The 18,556-nt window shown below is 37.3% G+C and overlaps 5 protein-coding genes and 1 non-coding gene across 6 annotated transcripts; 4 read left to right on the top strand and 2 right to left on the bottom strand.

Annotated features, from left to right (window-relative positions):
- Positions 1–44: 44 nt before the first annotated feature.
- CBG05335 lies at positions 45–278 on the top strand (the record flags this gene model as incomplete). Its single annotated transcript, XM_002645566.1, has 1 exon — positions 45–278. The coding sequence occupies one exon, from the start codon at positions 45–47 to the stop codon at positions 276–278; it is 234 nt and encodes a 77-aa protein (XP_002645612.1).
- Positions 279–2,605: 2,327 nt separating this feature from the next.
- CBG28583 lies at positions 2,606–2,679 on the bottom strand. Its single transcript has one exon. It is a non-coding gene (tRNA).
- Positions 2,680–3,799: 1,120 nt separating this feature from the next.
- On the top strand, positions 3,800–5,116 carry CBG05336 (the record flags this gene model as incomplete). Its single annotated transcript, XM_002645567.1, has 4 exons — positions 3,800–3,871; positions 4,467–4,613; positions 4,715–5,023; positions 5,069–5,116. 4 exons carry the CDS (start codon positions 3,800–3,802, stop codon positions 5,114–5,116), a joined length of 576 nt encoding a protein of 191 aa, XP_002645613.1.
- A 671-nt stretch (positions 5,117–5,787) lies between these two features.
- Positions 5,788–7,966, bottom strand: CBG05337 (the record flags this gene model as incomplete). The annotated part of the gene is made up of 6 exons (XM_045240426.1): positions 5,788–6,278; positions 6,326–6,485; positions 6,531–6,760; positions 6,806–6,935; positions 7,706–7,825; positions 7,871–7,966. 6 exons carry the CDS (start codon positions 7,964–7,966, stop codon positions 5,788–5,790), a joined length of 1,227 nt encoding a protein of 408 aa, XP_045092903.1.
- Positions 7,967–10,324: 2,358 nt separating this feature from the next.
- Positions 10,325–14,402, top strand: CBG05338 (the record flags this gene model as incomplete). Its single annotated transcript, XM_002645569.1, has 9 exons — positions 10,325–10,377; positions 10,427–10,562; positions 12,775–13,029; positions 13,082–13,167; positions 13,218–13,317; positions 13,363–13,533; positions 13,577–13,698; positions 13,985–14,128; positions 14,174–14,402. 9 exons carry the CDS (start codon positions 10,325–10,327, stop codon positions 14,400–14,402), a joined length of 1,296 nt encoding a protein of 431 aa, XP_002645615.1.
- On the top strand, positions 10,943–11,095 carry CBG05339 (the record flags this gene model as incomplete). The annotated part of the gene is made up of 1 exon (XM_002645570.1): positions 10,943–11,095. The coding sequence occupies one exon, from the start codon at positions 10,943–10,945 to the stop codon at positions 11,093–11,095; it is 153 nt and encodes a 50-aa protein (XP_002645616.1).
- Positions 14,403–18,556: the final 4,154 nt, after the last annotated feature.

Below are 18,556 nucleotides of genomic sequence, written 5' to 3' on the forward strand. Positions count from 1 at the left end.
CAAATATCTATATCCTGCACCCATAATTTTCAACTTTTGCAGCAATGAAAGAAGCTGTTGAGGATTTCATCAACGACAAACTGGAGACTTTGACTTATGACACTTCTCCAATGTCCAATGAGACTCGCGCGTTCTACTGGTACGCGAAGGAGAACTTCGAGGAAAACTTGAATCTTCTCATGGACATCTATCTTCTCGACAGCATGTGGCACTGGGGAGAGCACATCGAATCCGAACCCGTCGAGTACTACATCATGTTCAAATACGGACCATATTAATTTGCCACTCTGGTATTTCCAATGACACATAATTCGGAGGGTACAAAAATTTTGGTGTCATTAGAGTACAATGCTATTTGGGGGTTAAGAATCGTTCTATTAGAGGTTTTACGGTATCCAAGATTGACAGTATGCACCGTCGCGGTCCATGACATGTTGACAACATTCAGGCAACTTGTGGATACCATACTTTCAAAAGCCAGCTGGCTGCGACACAAAGTATTTCTTGAGTCCAGATTTATCTCAACTTCAGTGCTAAATTATTTTCCTCCAGATGACGTTGCATATCTCCTAATAATCAATAATAAAAGGGCCGAATCAGGAGTTAGAAGAGCGTAAAGGAGGAACGTCCAGCTAAAGCGGCCCAGGTCTTACTTGACTTACCGTGGAACATAGATTCTCGAGTTATTTAATGAAATTCAATTCAGTCCTAAGACGCTTTGGATGGACGGCTCTTCACTTTCCTCAAACTCCAGACTTGACCCTTTTATTTTTGGCTATTCGGAGATATTCGACGTCATCTGGAGGGAAAATAATTTTACACTGTCGATGAGAAAAAAACGTCCGGGAAGGTATACTTTGATTCACGGCCAGCTGGCTTTTGGAGGTATGGTATCCACAAGTTGCCTGAATGTTGTCAACATGTCGTGGACCACGACGGTGCATCCTGTCAATCTTGGATGGTTCTTATTTTTGTGTTAATCACGAATAAAAAAATGGACAGTTACTTTCCGGCCAACCTAATAGAAGCCCACATGTTACATGTAAATTGAACTCAATTATCTTAGTTCGTTCCAAAGATATGTAAAAATTGTCAACTGCTAACTTGTTGATCATAACATTGCTGATATTTTATCAATTGACAGATTTTTTATATTTATTAGCGGAACCGAGATAATTGATCTCAAAGTGCACGTATAGGATGGGCTTCTATTAAAAATCATTGCTTAAGATTTAGGTTAAAGTTGAACTCTGCCAATAGAAAAGACGACAAGCAGGGTTGCAATCTGACGGGCTGGCCGGCGGGCCGGTCCGAGGGAAAAAAAACCAGGGCCCGGCCCGGCAGGCCGGCAATTAATTAATATTTGAACGCGCGCCATTAGCGAACTCAACATCCACTTCTTCAGAAATCTCAAGATATCTCTCCGAGTACTACGATCCTTCAACGAACGAATCGGTTGAGGAGTATTGGAAAAGAAAAAGATTCGAATACCCCGGACTGTACTCAGCAGCACTTTTCGTTTTTTGATTGTTCCCAGTGAAGCCATGTGTGAGACTACGTTCAGCACTGCGTCGTTTTTGTTAGATAAAACAAGAACAAGATTACTGTACAAGCGTGTGGAGATGGTCGTTCTGGGTTCGCAAATAGCCACGAAATTTCCACACTGGCTCGGCTGATTCTCTCACTAATTGTAGTGATTTTTTTTCCATTTCTTTGTTTCCCCTTGTTCATTTATACGGTTTTTACATTGTTATGCTACTTGTTAAGAAATAAATTCAAATAATTCTTCAATAATTTCTGTTTTTTCTTAAATTCGAACGGGCCGAACCGGCCGAACCGGCCGGGCCGGGCTGGCCGGGGCTTCCGGCCGGGCCGGGCCGGAGAAAAAAATAATATCGGCCCGGCCCGGCCTTTGCCATACGTCTTATTTTCTGTGATAGAAGCCCACTCCATACGTGCACTTTGAGCTTATTTATCTTGGCTCCTTTAAGAGATATCAAAGTTTTTTCAACTGATAAATGATTAATCATAACGTTGCCAATATTTTAACAATAGAACATTTTTTATATCTCTTACAGGAACCGATATAATTGAGCTCAAAGTGCACGTAAAAGGTGGAAGTGCATTGACGAAATCAAATACGGAAAGTCTTCGACTTTTTTGTCAATCAATTTTAAAAGATTTGTTTTAAAAAAATCAAAATTGTATTTTTCGAATGTGGCAAATTCCAAAATCAAATTTGAAAATTTCAAAAAGTTGATACATTTTTTCAAATGGATTAATATATTTTCTAGAACTTTTTAAATTTCTAATTTTTCAGTCAACGAAGGTATCTCCAGAACATTTTTTTTCAACTATTGAAGTTATTCAAACTTTGTATTTTTAACTTTTCCGAATATTTGAAACTCCAGATCTTCTCTGGCTTACAGAAGATGAATTTGCTCAAATATGACAATCAGAGAGGCAGACCACAGACTAGTTTTTTGAACATGTCCGATTTTTAGATTTTACTTCCAAATTCTATGTTTTTATAGGCAACAGCTCTTCTTCTGAAAATTTCAGTTTAACAATGCAATTTTCATAATACAAAAAAGAAAAAAGATTTTGCCGCCAGCAGGGGTAGAACCTGCGACCTTGGGCTTATTAGACCCACGCTCTAACCGACTGAGCTATGGCGGCTGATGGAGGGGCTGCATCTAAAGTGATACAGAAAGCGAAAAGTGTGCGGTGTTTTCTCTTCATTTCTTCACAGAGTTATCATGCCTGTATGCATTTTCGGGATCCCTATGTTCATGTTTTGTTCTTGTGCATTTTTCCTTTCAAATTTAATGATCTGCTTAAAAGTACATGTACTTCCATCGAGCGTTGTGTGAACTTGTTCGATGCCCTCACTCCATTTTTTCCGAAATCAACAACCCTTATCTCTATAATCGTCTAATGAAATAAAAAGTATGATGAAAAAAGTTTCATTTCCCATTTTTCCAGCGATGAGAGTGTCAGCCTGGCATCACTATCGAAAAAAATTCTTTATCTATTTCAACCTCATTTTCTCCTTTTATGCCCATTTTTTTCGCATTCACTCCACTGATTGACGTTTTCTGAAAAAAAAGAAAGTACATCCGCGCTACCTATGTTATCCGGCACGATCTAGGAGAACAGGATTATAATTATCTGATCCGAGAATCCCTATTTTAGCTATTAAAAATAAAGGGTTCCCGGAAATATGTATAAAAAGGCAATTTTTGGACTTCAGTCTGAGTCTTTAGGTCTAGTCTACGTGGAGGTCAGTTCAATGATGTATTGTATTCTGTAATCTACACTTTACAGACTTTCGATAACTGTCAAATTTAGATAAGTTTAAATTTAGAATGTTCAACTGTCTATCACTTTTCATTATGTTTCCAATCAGACGAACAAAGACACCTAGTTTTCTATCAATCTCTTCCCCATATCACTAGCTTTTGAAAGTGATAATTTCTTTCACATAAATCAAGAAAGAAACGAATGTTAGTGGGTTGGATGGCATTCCGCCTTGGCTTCTATTCAACGTCACCTTCAATCAATCCTCTTTCATTTGTCCTCCATTCGTCCTCTCTCTTGTTTCCCACTAATAACATAACATAGAAATTGTAGCGTGTGTCGTTCCCGTCAGTTCACTTCTGCGTCTCATTAGATACGTCATACTATTTTCGCAACTTGTTTCACCGCCTCCGCCTATCGGGTCAAATATCTTTCATTGCGCGATTTCCACGTACTTCACGACACATTTTTATTTCTGAATTCTAGATCGCCGGCCGATATGTTCAACGTCGTGTTTGTTCTCGGACCTCCAGGATCTGGAAAAGGAACCATTTGCTCCAAGATTCAAGAGGTAGGTGAGGATTTAATGAGTTTGGGCAAATAGTGATCTGTTTTCGTCAAAAAAGGGATTCTTGAAGTTCAAGAGGCTTTCGAACCATCATAACTTACAGTACTGGCCAATGAGATATTCAACAACGTATTTTTCAGTTGAATTTTGGCCGTTTCGATCATTTTCAGTAGTCTGGAACTCGGCTATCAAGTTTCCGATCACTTTGAAAATTTAAGAGAATGTAAAACAGAACTAGATTGGAAACATTGCACTCAAAGAATTTTTTAAAAATTCCTCGTTTTTTTCAGTTATTTGACGATGTTTGAAGGATACCTGCCTTTTTCACACAACTGGTAAAAAATGGGCCTATTTGAGTAATCGGAAAATGGCTAAAAACCCGAAATTTTTTCACAAAATTCTGTGAAAGCAAAGTTTTCAATAGATCTGTTTCAAACCCTCGAATGTTTTCAAAGCGATTCGAAACTTGACAACCTAGCTCCCGACTCCAGAAAATGGTCAAAATGACAGAAAATGATCTGAAAAATCCGGTTTCACATTTCTTATTGATCTGTACTGTACTGTAAAACTAAGCTTCAAAAAACCAATTTCTTTTCAGAATCTTGGATATGTGCACCTTTCCGCTGGTGACTTACTGAGAGCTGAGCGTGAACGAGCTGGAAGCCAATTCGGAGCTCTCATCGAGAGCCACATCAAGAATGGCTCAATTGTCCCTGTGGAGATCACTTGCTCGCTGCTTGAAAATGTAAGTTTTGCATTTTTTTTGTATAAGTTTGGCATTTGAATCCTACCACTGACTACTGATAGCAAGACCTTCCAAAAAGATACTTTTCGAAATTCTTCCAGGCAATGAACCTCCATAAAACCGCCAACGGCTTCTTGGTCGACGGCTTCCCACGCAACGCCGACAATCTCTCCGGATGGAGCAAGCAAATGTCTGGAAAAGTCCACGAACAGTTCGTTTTGTTCCTCTCGTGTCCAGTAGATATCTGCATCAACCGTTGCCTCAACAGAGGGGAAGGTCGTACAGACGACAACGTGGATTCGTTGAAGAAGCGTGTGGAAACGTACAACAATCAAACTTTCCCAATCATCGAACATTTCGGTAAACTTAACATGGTTCGCAAAGTAGACAGTGAGAGACCGGTTGAAGAGGTAATGTTTCTAGAATTTGTACAAGTCGAGAAATTTGTTTTTCAGGTCTACGAAGATGTGGTCAAAGTTTTTGAAGCTGCCAACCAGATGTGATCTGGGAAAAATCTCCAGTTAGATTCTGAAAACTTCCGTAACTTCTTTCTTGCTGTAGCCTCCTATCCAATTTTATTTCTCTTCACGGTTTTTACATTCCAGTAAAATAAACTTAATCAGTACAAAAACTGTTCAGACTACAAACTATAAAATCAAAGACAATTCAATCGGTTCTGAGTAGATAAGATGTTAGTGTTTGCTGAGACGAATGGCATAGGAATAAGACAGATAAGACAAAGTTAGTTGTAGTGGAGAAGATTGATAACCTAAGATGGTGGGGATGACGACATATGTGATGAACCCTATAAGTCGAAAAACTTTATACCGTGAAACTAGCCTGTATCAGAAGAGCCAACCATTTCGTTGTTCTAGCAATGTGCCTACCTCCGGAGGGTCCTCCGAATGAAGGGGGCGTTTTTCTTCTTCCTTTTTTCCGAAAATTTCAATCGAAAACTTTTACGAAAATCATGATGGAGGATTTTCCTATTTTTCCGAGCTCGTCTCGGAATGCCCTTCTATTAGAGGAGTTTTTCTTATACAGGTTTTACAATACATGACTTTATCTAGGTTAGTTAGTTGTCAAAACATCAGAGGGAGCCCCCAAATTTCATATTTATCATTTGAAAATTACAAAAATCAATTGAATAGGCATTTTAAAAAATAAAGTGATTTTATGACATGTTGTGCACTTGAACAGTCTCTTCAATATACGACTTGCATCGGGCGAAAGACTCAGCGATTCGTCCGAGATCTGGCTTTCCGTCAGTCTGAAGAACAGGAGAATTAGACCAAAATCCGTTGGCAAAAATAGTCAGCGCCGCTCCGTGAATGTAGTTGTGTTTGAATTCTTCCTGTAACCGTAATTTTAGTAACGATGTCCCAAATAAGAGACCCACTTCAATATCCTCGCGAGTCCATGGCATTTTCACTCCCTTAGCTTCCAATCCAGCGCTCAGCTTGTCAAAGTAGTAATCCAAAAGTGGCTCGGTAAGCTTCTTGCGGTTTTCCACAGAAGTACAGGTAGAGAGAACATGGTGTAAATCTTCCATTGGACTTCCACGATGAGTGATTTGCCAGTCAATGATACCAGCAATGTTATCCTCCTTATCCCATAGAATTTGTGGTGCCCAGAGATCTCCATGAGTCAGCACAGAAACTCGTTCTATAATAATTGAACAATTTCAACACATTTTTTTTAAAGTTGCTCACTTTCTTCCAAGTACTCCTCTCCCAGTTTCTCGATAAATCTAGCGTCTTTCTCAAAAGTGTTCTTGACATAAGTAGCAATTGCTTCAAGACCTGGTTGTTTGGCAAGATTGTCAGCAATGTTCTTCACCATAGTTTGGAACACAGCTCCCATTTCCAACATCTATAAAAATTAAAAATTGTCTCTAGAATAAGACTTGTTGCTTACAATGGCATCTGGCTTGATCTCCTTCCAATCCTCAGTTGTCAGTGAGAAAATGTGCAACATGATGAGCTGATCAACAATCTTGTAGAGCTGTTGCTCATTAAATCCCTCAATCAAGTCATAAACCTTGCAGTCTTCAAACATCTCCATGACAATAACTGGAACTGGGGCATCTTCATCTCCAGCCTTTGACGCTGAGTAAATGGTTGGGACCTTGAGTGGTTTATCGGTCACTGAAATAGAATTAGTGATTTGTTTGAATCTGTTTTTTTCCTTACGTTTTCCAAAAATTCGATAGTAGTTGCACTCGGTGTTGTGCATGAATTGCTCAACTGCAGCTGAGTTTTTACTGTCAACTTCACCTCCAGCATTCTCAATGACACCACTTCCTTTGGCACTGCATGCGATCTTAAATTTTGTTTGCTTAAAATGTTACTGTCAAAATTATCTCAATTTTACAAAATATTTACAAAACCGGAAACAGGTTTATTTTTCTCAAATTTCTACTTGAGTATCGGTACATACTGTATCGGTCAATTTGATAGACAAGCACGTATTTTTCTGTTGATTTTCTTCTATTTGGACCTGTTGTGGCTTGAACTATCTGGATGACGTCAACCCTCAGATCTACGTGGCGATAACAGCTGCCTATATAAGCTTATTGAACTCTGTGTTAAATGGTTCCCTCTTATGTAATAAACTCTTAGTTTAACCTCGTCTCATAGACACCAAGAGGACATAACAGGATCATTTTCAAGAACCTGAACATCGGTTGTCAAGATGCCGATCAGTTTAAAAAATTTGGAGAAACAGAAAAAAAACTTGGAATATTCGAACAGTTTTGTTAATGCAAAGTTTCCAATCTGGATCTGTTTTACACCTTACAAAAAATACCTTACAGAAAATGGTCAAAATGACCCAAAATCAACAGAAAAGTACTTTTTAAAAATTATATTTTAGGCCGGTACTGTATATACGTTTTCTGTTTTGAAATTCAAACTAGGTCAATTTTGCTTTAAATCTCTATTTTAATAATCAGTATATATGAACTTGGGACAACGACAAATTTGTGTAACTAGTGGCTGAAATTATGATGCAAAATTTTGAAGTAACTATTCTATCAGTTGTCACATGTTTTACCTATTGTGTGTTTTATCTACTTTCCGTGTTCCCCTCACCTTCAACACGACGTGTTTTGGCAGATTTTGCTGGCTTTCCTCCTGTTCGGCATCAAAATGCAATTCCACTTTACGAATCATAGACATGTACCCCAACTCGGAGTTGTCCAGAATTCCACTCTGAAAAAATGGAACACAATCACAGTGAAATATACAAAAACCTACCGTTCCAATTTTGGGTCTCACACCAAGCTTCTTTTCCACCACGTTTGCCAACCATTCCTTGGTGAGTGGAACTCCTTCAATGATCAATTCCGACATTGTTTCTGTAACCGGTCAGTTATTCAAAGTGCTCAAACAAACAGTACAATTGGTTGATAACAACTACTAAAATTATTTGGGTGTCTGCCTATCATAACGTGCATTTTTATACAACAGGACAGTGTCAGCCTATCGACTTGTAAGTTGATAAGATATGACGAGCCAAAACTGTGCTCTCGTGACCCAACCGATTGTAGTATGTGCTCTGTTTGGGGTTTTTGAGAATTGAAGAAGAAGGAGAGGTACTGTGGTTTTTATATGCAACGGAAAGTACGGTGTTACTGAAGATCAAATGCAAATTTGATTCCCACGGGACAATAGAGATATATCATAGATTTTGGAAATCTGGCTATTGTTGTGTAGGTTTAGAAAAGAAAGAGTTGCATAGATCTATCAAAAAAGATTTGAGCAAAAAATGAATCAAAGGTTATATAAGAAAAAAACGAAAAAAATTTAGTTACCTTTTCAAAATTATCCTTCCACATTGTCATGTTTGTTATTTTCAGACAGGTGTTTCGTCATCGCCCTCTATTAATCTGTAAACAATCCATTAATTGTTTCTGTTTGGTGTCTGGTACCACTAATCAAGACCATTTTTTTTGTCAGATTGTATTCCAATTGTTATTCATCTATGATTTGTGTCTTTCCGGAATGGAGCTCAAAAACCCAAAAAACTTATCAAAAAAATGGGACAGAAACTCCGCATTGGTTAAAGTCTAGCTTATGAACTGTTTCTTGGTTTTATGACTTGTGAAATAACTCGTAGCTTGTAATTGTGATATATATTTTTACTTCTTATCTGAAAATCAAATTTTGAAGTTCAAGAATACATTTCGTTCGTGCTGGACAAAATAGAAACATCGAAAAGTGAAAAACTTAATGTTTTTATAAAACGGTAAATATTCTGCCAGTTTTTATCGTTATCAAAAACAAGTAGATTTTTGATTAAAATTTATTTCCTACCACAATGTTTTTTTTGTGAGAAGACGATGAAAACAGTGTTTTAAAATGGAAACAGATATTATTTCAATATTATTTCAGACCGTCAGCCACTTTTACTAGGAAGTGAACAATTTTTATTTTTTCGTAAGAGAAAACCGAAGTTGGAAGCTGGAAATCAAAATTCGGAAGTCGAAACCGAACTGGACAGATAAATCAGAATTTTGTAAAGGATAATGCCGGACTTTTCCTTATTTCTAAGTTCGAACTACGACGTCTTCTGGATTTCGCTTATAAAGTACGAATGTCCAGAACAATAGCAATATAATATTAACCGTTAACCCACATAACTTCCCAAATTTTTTTTATTCATCCACGTTATATCTGACAAAAATTTGTTTTTTTATAATTCACGTTTTACAGTTTTCAAAAAAAAGATAAAATTCTAAAAAAGCAGGAGAAGTGAAAATGCAAGAAAAATACGGGCTCCCTGTCTGAAATCGTTGAACATCCTAGACTATAAATTTTCAAAAATTGCTGAACTTCCAAACTTCCGAATTAGTAGTTTTCTTAATGTTCAAAATTTCTAAAATTCAGAGTTTATAAATTCACAAACTCCGGATTTCTGAATATTTGAATTGTCAAATGTTAAATTTCCGAATTTAGAATTATCGAACTTACCAACTTCAGAATTTTCAAATCTACGAATTTTCGTGTTTTCGATCTGAAATTTGAATAAAATTAAAGATGTTCTAAATAATGAACTCAGGCGAACACTTTCCATTATATATTAATTATCATATAAGGGAAGAAATAATCTCTTTTTGTTCTTTTTTTTTCAATTAGTGGCACTTATTTGAATTGCTAATCAACCTTTATAAAAACGGATATTGCTAACATGAAAAAGTGATAGAAAAATTTTCAAATACGACTAATTTGAAATTGCCAGCTTTTTACTTTAAATTATATTTGTTGTTAAACTCAGTGAAGTAATTTTACGTGAATGTCCTTCATGCCGTTGAAAAAAAAAAAAACAAATACTTCTTCTCGTGGTTCTTTATTGATCCGAGACGACAGTTAATTATCGAATTAACCGTTTGAATCGTTGAAATCAACTCTCGTTCACCAACAGTTCCATTCCACATGCTACAGATAAGTTTTTTGGCGTCTGATGTTTTTTCCCTTGATAAAAACATCTATATTTTTTTGTCAGTGATAAATGTATTCATAACCGTTTACGATTCTAGGAAAAAAAGAGAAGAAGAAGAAGAAGATAATTCGCCATTTTCTTATGTGTAGTCTACATGATAAGATCATTAGTATAAAAGAAGAGGAGATCGATAGCCGACTATTGTATCAAGAATTAATTTTATTAGTTTTTTACACTAGTTTATCTTTTAGATATTCTTCGTTGAGAAAATGGTCGTCAGCTTCACTATCTTCATCGTCACTCTCTTCGTCGCTGTGTTTCTGTGAGTTTTGGAAAAAATATTACAAAAGAAACTTTGTTTTGGATTACAGATATTTCCGGAAAAAACACAAGTACTGGAGTGACAGAGGGATAAATGGTCCGCAGGGATTGCCATTGCTTGGGAGCTTCTATGATGTGTCCGATGCCAACAAACCGCGTTGTTTTGTTTTGAATGAATGGACCAAGGTGAGATTATAAGGCAAAATAAAGTTCTTGACTTTATAGTGCGTCGCATAACTATAGGACCCCCAGATGTTTTGGGTGCACAGGTCGTTTTTTGACCATTTTATCTACTCTAAATTGTTTTATTTACGTTTTTCATTGTTTCAAGCTTTTTCTGAAGATGTTTCTCGCAACTTTCTTTCAACATCTTCGTGTGGAACATCCAACAATGCAAGGAACTCATTTTCGAGATCAAGCTTCACTTCTGGCCCTTCCGTAAATCTCTAGCTGCATTTTTTTACAGTAATTCGGATCGTGACGATAGTTTGATGTTCAGGTACAGTAACTGAAAATATTAGTTGGTCCCTATCCCAAACATATGCCTCGGAAACATTCCTTCAACCATGGCTCGCGCTACACTCCTCTCTCTTGCCGAACAGGCCAAAGTGGATGTGATGAAACAACTTGAACTGACACTTCACGAGATGTCCCGTCAACTCACGAGAAGTCGTAACGTCATCCGAAAATACCTCGCCGACCCACTCCATTACGATTAGCTTTTTCTGAAGATATTTCTCGCAACTTTCTTTCAAAGTGGACATCTCTGAATCCGATTTTCCTTTCAGTCAACAAAATCCATTTATTCTAAGCAACTAACAAAAAACACATCGAAAAATCAGTACTTAGTCTCTCCGCCGTTGTTTTGAATCACTTCAACGATCCTGCTCAACATGCTGGCTACGAGATTCCTCAATTCGGCATCAGTGAGTGCGTCCCATTCAGCCTGGATTGCGTCCTTGAGCTCCTGCACGGTCTTGAATTGCCTCCCGTTTCGATAGACCCGGCGAACGAGGATGCCCCATATGTTCTCAATGGGGTTTAGATCCGGACTGCATGCTGGCCATTCGAACACCTTGATTCGTTTCGAGACGAACCAGTTCCTCGTGGAGGTGCTCGTGTGGATAGATGCGTTGTCCTGTTGGAACGTGTGGGTGTGGCGTCTGTTGCGGAAGAACGGAGCCACGGCCTTCTGGAGAGTTGCTTGGTACGTGGCAAAATTCTCCTTCGTGGTGATGAATTGCTGTTCGAGCTTTTTTCCATTGCAAAAAGCGCCCCAAATCATAACAGAGCCGCCGCCAAAGTTGCGCCTGGAGAACAGCTGCGGATCTTTTTGGAAATCTCTCCATTAGTTCATGTTGCCATCAGGACCGTCGAGATCCCACTTCTTTCCATCGGAGAACACGATTTGAATTCATTTTTCTTTTCAAAATTGATTGTTTCAAACTCACGTTCTCCCATTTCGTAGTCAAATAGTTCTTCACGAAATTGAGACGTGCTGCTTTGTGGGCATCAGTCATCTTCGGAACTGTGGCCATCTTCTGACGAACGATGACTTTACTTCTTTTGATGATTCTGCCCACCGTACTCTTGTGGACTGGCAGCTTGAGTTCGTTCTTCACATCGTTCAGACTTTTGGGCGAGTTGGAGACTGATTTCAAGATGCTGCGTTTTTGACGTGAAGTCAGCTTTCTCGGTCTTCCAGCAGACTCCTTCAGCTTCTTCTCGTAATGGAATGGGTTGGCGAGGTATTTTCGGATGACGTTACGACTTCTCGTGAGTTGACGGGACATCTCGTGAAGTGTCAGTCCAAGTTGTTTCATCACATCCACTTTGGTCTGTTCGGCAAGAGAGAGGAGTGTAGCGCGAGCCATGTTTCCGAATGTTTCCGAGGCATATTTTTGGGATAGGGACCAACTAATATTTTCAGTTACTGTACCTGAACATCAAACTATCGCCACGATCCGAATTACTGTAAAAAAATGCAGCTGGAGATTTACGGAAGGGCCAGAAGTGAAGCTTGATCTCGAAAATGAGTTCCTTGCATTGTTGGATGTTCCACACGAAGATGTTGAAAGAAAGTTGCGAGAAACATCTTCAGAAAAAGCTTGAAACAATGAAAAACGTAAATAAAACAATTTAGAGTAGATAAAATGGTCAAAAAACGACCTGTGCACCCAAAACATCTGGGGGTCCTATAGTTATGCGACGGTCGAAAATGGACCTTTTTCTTGCCGTGAGGGTATGGAAAATGGTAGGGTTCTGAAAATTTAATTTCTAGGGTTATTTTTGATTCTGAACTGCATTCACAGATTTTTCTTATCTACTCTAGTTTTTGCTGTACACCTCAAATTGAGGGGGGTCCTATAGTTATGCGACGCACTGTATATATATTCAGCTCTACGGAGAGACTTTCGGGTACTATGAAGGAACTGTTCCTGTCCTCGTTACAAGCAATTTGGAAATTCTGCACGAAGTGTTCATTCAAAAGTTCGACTACTTCTACGCCAGAAAGCTGACTAACATGCTCCACGGCGACATGGAGAGTCTCCAAGAGGAGCCTCGCGTCAATCTCTTCACAGCTAGAGGTCCTCGCTGGCAAAAGTTGCGTGCTCTGACCACACCCGGATTCAGCGTCGCTTCATTGAAAAGAGTGAGTGTTTTGAAATATTGGTTCCAGTATTAGCACTTCAGCAGTTTTTCAGCTCCACGGAAAAATCGAGGAAAGCGTTCTTCGAATGGTGGAACTTCTCGGAGAGCACGAGAATGATGGACCTTTCAATATCCACTGGTAACGATATATTTTTATTCCTTAAAAAAATTTTTTTTTTTAATGTTAAGCTTCTTCCAAGAATTCACCTACGATGTCATCTCCAGACTAGCTATGGGACAACAAGGAGTCAAACAGTTTGAGAATGATGGAATCGATGTCGTAAAAAAGGTGAGATTTTCAGAAGTAAACCTTTCTGAACAACTTTCTATTCAGATTCTTCTGAAAACTCATAGAGTGCTCCCTTGGTACTTGGCTTCAATCTTCCCTCAATTCGAGTTCAAAGTGAAACAGTTGTTTTACAACCACGAGAATGTTCGGGGTGGGAAAATAGCGGAGCTATTTATGTATTGCGCCAAGTCGGTGATGGAACGAATGAAGCAGAGAGTGAGTTGCGATAATTTTGCAATTTTCGATGTTTTTTTTTCAGGAAAAGCAAGCTGCTCAAGGGGAAGAAATTCAGCAGAATGACTTTATTGATCTGTTCCTGGATCACTACTCGGAAATTGAGCAAAGCTACAACGAAAGCGGAAAGACAATCAAGCAAGCGTGGTGGAAGACGTCATTGGTTCTTGCTTCGTGCTCCTATTAGCAGGATTCGATACTACAGCCAATGCTCTCGGATGCGCAGCACATCTTCTGGCGTTGAATCCCGAAAAAATGAAGATCGCCCAGGAAGAGATTGATGAAGTTAGCAATTTAGACAACATCACATATGAACAAATAGGCCAACTTCAATATTTGGATGCAGTTATAAAGGAATCATTGAGACTCTCTCCAGTGGCTTGGTTGTAAGTTTTTATTTATTTTTATTTTTCCAAAAGTTTCTCATTTTCAGTGCTTGCTCGCGTGAATGCGTGAAGCAGACTACACTCGGACCTCACCTCATCGATGAAGGTGTCCGAATTGAAGCAGATGTCAAAGCCATCCATTATTCCAAAGAGATTTGGGGAGATGGTACAGAACTATTTGTTCCCGAAAGGTATTTTTAAATTACTGAATTTTTTGAAAAAAAACGCTATTCCAGGTGGTTTGATGAGCAACGTCATCCACTTGCATCTCTTGCGTTTGGTGCCGGCAAGCGAAAATGTGTGGGAATGAGACTTGGGATGTCGGAAGCAAAGATGGCATTGGCACACGTGCTCCGTAAATGGTCAATCGTCGCGGGACCCGAAACAGAGGATCAACTACACTTTCAAGGGTGTACCACTACGTCTCCAGAAAAGGTCACCGTGCACTTGAAGGCCAGATTCTAAATCCAGGTTGTTATAATAATTCCTCCTTCTGATTGCATTGATTCTCAGTGGCATACTTATTTACCAATGTACTTTATTTTTCAAAGCTCGTACTCACAGAACTCCGTAGCTACACAACTTCGATTATATTTGTAAGAAAATAACGCTCATTGAATAAATCCAAATATCTGTTGATCTGAAAAAAACGGTATCATCCTTCCGACACAACAAATGAGTTTCATAGTCATATCTCTTCGGAAAATTTGAACTGTTGTCATAACTGATCTGGCAAGAAACTCGATGAGAGAGGTGGTGAATGGAAACACTTTAAAGTTTATGATGAATGAAAAGTTCTTTTCTTGCCAAAGAAGATTATCAATATTTACTCACTTATCACGTTGCAAAGGGAAAAAATTTCTCTAGAATTCATAAATTGAGAAAGTTCCAAAGATTTCACTGGAGAAAAAAAAATAAAGAAGAGAAGATAAATTTGAGAAACAACATTTTTAAATCTGAGTAATTATACTTATTTCATAAATTTGAAGGAGAAAATTTTAAAATAAATACAGAAAGCTTATCACATTGCCTTATCCTCAAAGTTTACTTCAAACCACCATCATTACGTTTTTTCGTATTTCGAAAAACAATTGTTTAACTGTAATTGAAACATATTGATTTTTCTACATTTCAAATACAAGTGTTGACTTCTCCCGCACTTTATTTCAGAGAACAATCACCGTAGAACCTATAATACAGTGCGCGTCATAATTATAGGACACCCCTCCCAAATAAGTGTTGTGAAAAAACCAAAAAAAAAATAACTAAACGATTCAAACGCAGTTCGAATAAGCGTGTAGAAAAACCTATGTCCACAAAATTTCAAACCAACATTTCTATGCTCACAGGGCTGAAAAATCACTTTTTAGGCCGCGTCATAATATAGGGCACCCCCGGAAAATTAAAAATCTCAAGTTTTTTAAGGGATTCAAATTTTTTTGTTGAAAATTGTCAAAACAGTCACAAAACAGCCCATTTTGATAATATACACAATCATTGATCCCTGTATTCAAGTTTCAAAAAAAAAATTCCAATTTCAGGCAAAACTAAAAATTCTAAAACTGCCGTTGAAATTCAGTGAATTTAATTATGGTGAAAAACTTGATTTGATAATTGAAAGTTTTCATTCCGTACTAATCCACAACCTTAATGACATTTTTGGTAATTTAGGAAGCCTTTCGAACATTATTTACAGCGTTAAAAATTTTTCGGTCCAGCAATATTTTTTCAGTTCAAAACTCGAGCTCAATTTTGAGCTGTCAAATCTCAAAATATCGGGAACATTTGAAACTTGATCATGATCACTCTTAAAATGTTTTCTATCAATTTCAGCAGGAAAGCTTACCCAGGAGCAAAGTTATTCACAAATTATTCCAAAAACCCAAAAAATAACAAACATGTCTGAAAATAATTTTTTCTGAAACTTGAATACAGTGATCAATGGTTGTGTATATTATCAAAATAGGCTGTTTTGAGATTGTTTTGACAATTTTCAACAAAAAAATTTGAATTTTTCGCTTAAAAAACTTGAGATTTTTCATTTTCCGGGGGTGTCCAATAATTATGACGCGGCCTAAAAAATGATTTTTTTAGCCATGTGAGCATAAAAATGGCTCAATTTGTCTGAAATTTTGTTGACATAGATTTCTTCACACGCTGAATCGAACCGCGTTTACAGAATTTAGTTATCTTTCTTAGTTTTTTCACAACACTCATTTGGGAGGGGTGTCCTATAATTATGACGCGCACTGTAGAAGGGCGGCTCCCGAACTTATAAATGGAATGAACGATAAATTTGAACAAATTTATCTCGGTTCTTGTCGAAAATAGACATTAAGTCTACCAACTGATAGAATATTTATAACATTATTATGACAATTTATCGATTGCAAATATTTTAGGTTTGGCACAGGAACCGAAACAAATTAGCTCAATCTTGATAGCGTGTTGCTCACCTATTATGTTCATCCTTTTTCTTTCCTTTCCGTTACTTTACAGCAGTATTTATCTACATTTTCACAGATTAATCTACAGAATAAGTTTTTTTTTCCGTATTATTTGTTCATGTCAGAATAACAATATCAGAACAGTAACTGTTAAATAAGTTGAAGTGGGAAAATGAGAAGTGTTACACAAATGTCCTTCGCAAACGCATTCCATTCCCTCAATTTCATCCCATAATATAGATTTCCTGCATCCGGTCGGTGAATCTGATGGAACACACAGCCTTTGTTCGCGGATCAAACCACCTATAACTCTTAATTTCACGAAAAACTGAATTTTTTAAAGTGACATACTTGGTGTTGATGCTGTTCGTCTTGAGCATTTTGGTCCCACACATATTGTTCCGTCGAAATCACAATAGCCTTGAAAGGAATCACATGTTTGGCATTGTGTAGTTTCAGTTAAATTAATCAATAATGAGACAATCAGAATGAATAAAAAACTCAAATTCATGGCAGTAAAATGACACTTTGGAAATGCTGAAGAAGTGGTCAATGTCGAAAAAAGTTTGTAGACAAACATACTTGTAAACTTGAGTGTGTCTGACAAATCGTTTTCGTGACTCCAGTGTTCGGAATGAATGGGGATAGGAGGCAACAGAAGACAACACATACAAAAAAGGGACCGAAAAAGAAATTATCGTTTTTTTTCGGTCTACCTGCCAAATTCCAGCTCGCTGTCATTTCTTGGTTGTTCCGTATGGCTGATTTTAAATCATAAAGTGAATCGTGGAAAAGTTCGAAAATAAAACTTTTTTTCAATTGAAAATGTCTGAAATATGAAATTTAATTCACTTCTAAGTACCATATAAAAAACAAATTTTATGTTCTGGAACGTCCTTCAAAATGATAAAATTATCCATAAAATTGCTGTTTTGCATTGAAAAGAGATTTTTGAAACTGGAACTGATTTAACTCGGTTGAAGCTGGCGAGCGGATTCTGAAGTTTTCCAAAAGTGTCTAGATAGTCTGTTTTTTTCTTTAAAATTTCTTATGATTTCCATAAAATTCTGAGTTTACAAAGTGTTGAGGTTCCTTTGTAAAATGAAAATTAGGACGACATTTTTTGCGAAGGTTTTAGGAAAGGTTTTAGATTCAAAGTTCGTGACCCATTATTCTTAGAAGTTATTCAAAATTTTCCGGATCTTAAATTCATTCAGAGCAGTTTCTTTTTACGAGCTGCCTGAAAAAATCTTCGAGTTTCCTTTCTTGCTTGTTTTGTGTTTTATGTCACTTTCTGAAAATGCTATCCCGTTTTTTCTTTTTATTTTGATTCATTAATTATAAGAACATCACTATTTTCATTTTTTTAAGTTTACTATTCGAATTTTATATCATATACTCCATTGATTCGTTTTTAATTCTACTTTTTATTTGAAAATGTTTTGATTTTCTTAAAAATATGAAACTCTTTTCTATCAGATAACTGACATCTTTGTTTGAACAATGTTCATGTTCAACAAAACCTTTCCACATCACTATTTTTCCCGAAAGAAAATTACTATCTCGCACATTCACAACAATGAGCGAGGAGTTCATATTAAAAAGATTAGATAAAGTTGCGGATATCTTCTAATCCTCTTCGTAAACAATCTTCAATGAACAAAAAACAACAATAAAATGTAAATTTTAATTAGTATGGCTTCTAATTCCCGCGTTCCTGGAAAAAGTATTAAATGAAAAATTCAAGATCATCAGTTGTCCCTTCGTGTATTGAAACCAAACTTTGGTCGTACTGGTTTATTTCGTTGAGATTGAAAAATATTTATAATTGGTTTTCGGTTTGCATTCTTTTCATCATTCAGTGTTCGACCAACATGTACCTTTTGCAAAACGAGTTCTTTGAAAAAAAAAACTTGCACTTTAACATAACGAACTCAAATTGGTATCTTGACGAACCCCACCTCAAAGGAGTGCCGCATCCTCTTGGTGTCCTTTCAAGACGGAAATCCTTGAGAAAGTTCAAATTTTGAGAACTCAGCTGCTATTTTGTAGTTGGTTGCATGCGTTAAAAATCATATGACATTCACCAAAAAACAGTAACCGATCTCGTAAAATTGTAATTAAATGTCAACAATTTCCCTCAAAATCGTTCCGGGTCACACTGGAACAAAA

This window comes from Caenorhabditis briggsae (genome assembly GCF_000004555.2).
Source record: "Caenorhabditis briggsae complete genome, chrX, whole genome shotgun sequence".
NCBI classification, from domain to species: Eukaryota; Metazoa; Nematoda; class Chromadorea; order Rhabditida; family Rhabditidae; genus Caenorhabditis; species Caenorhabditis briggsae.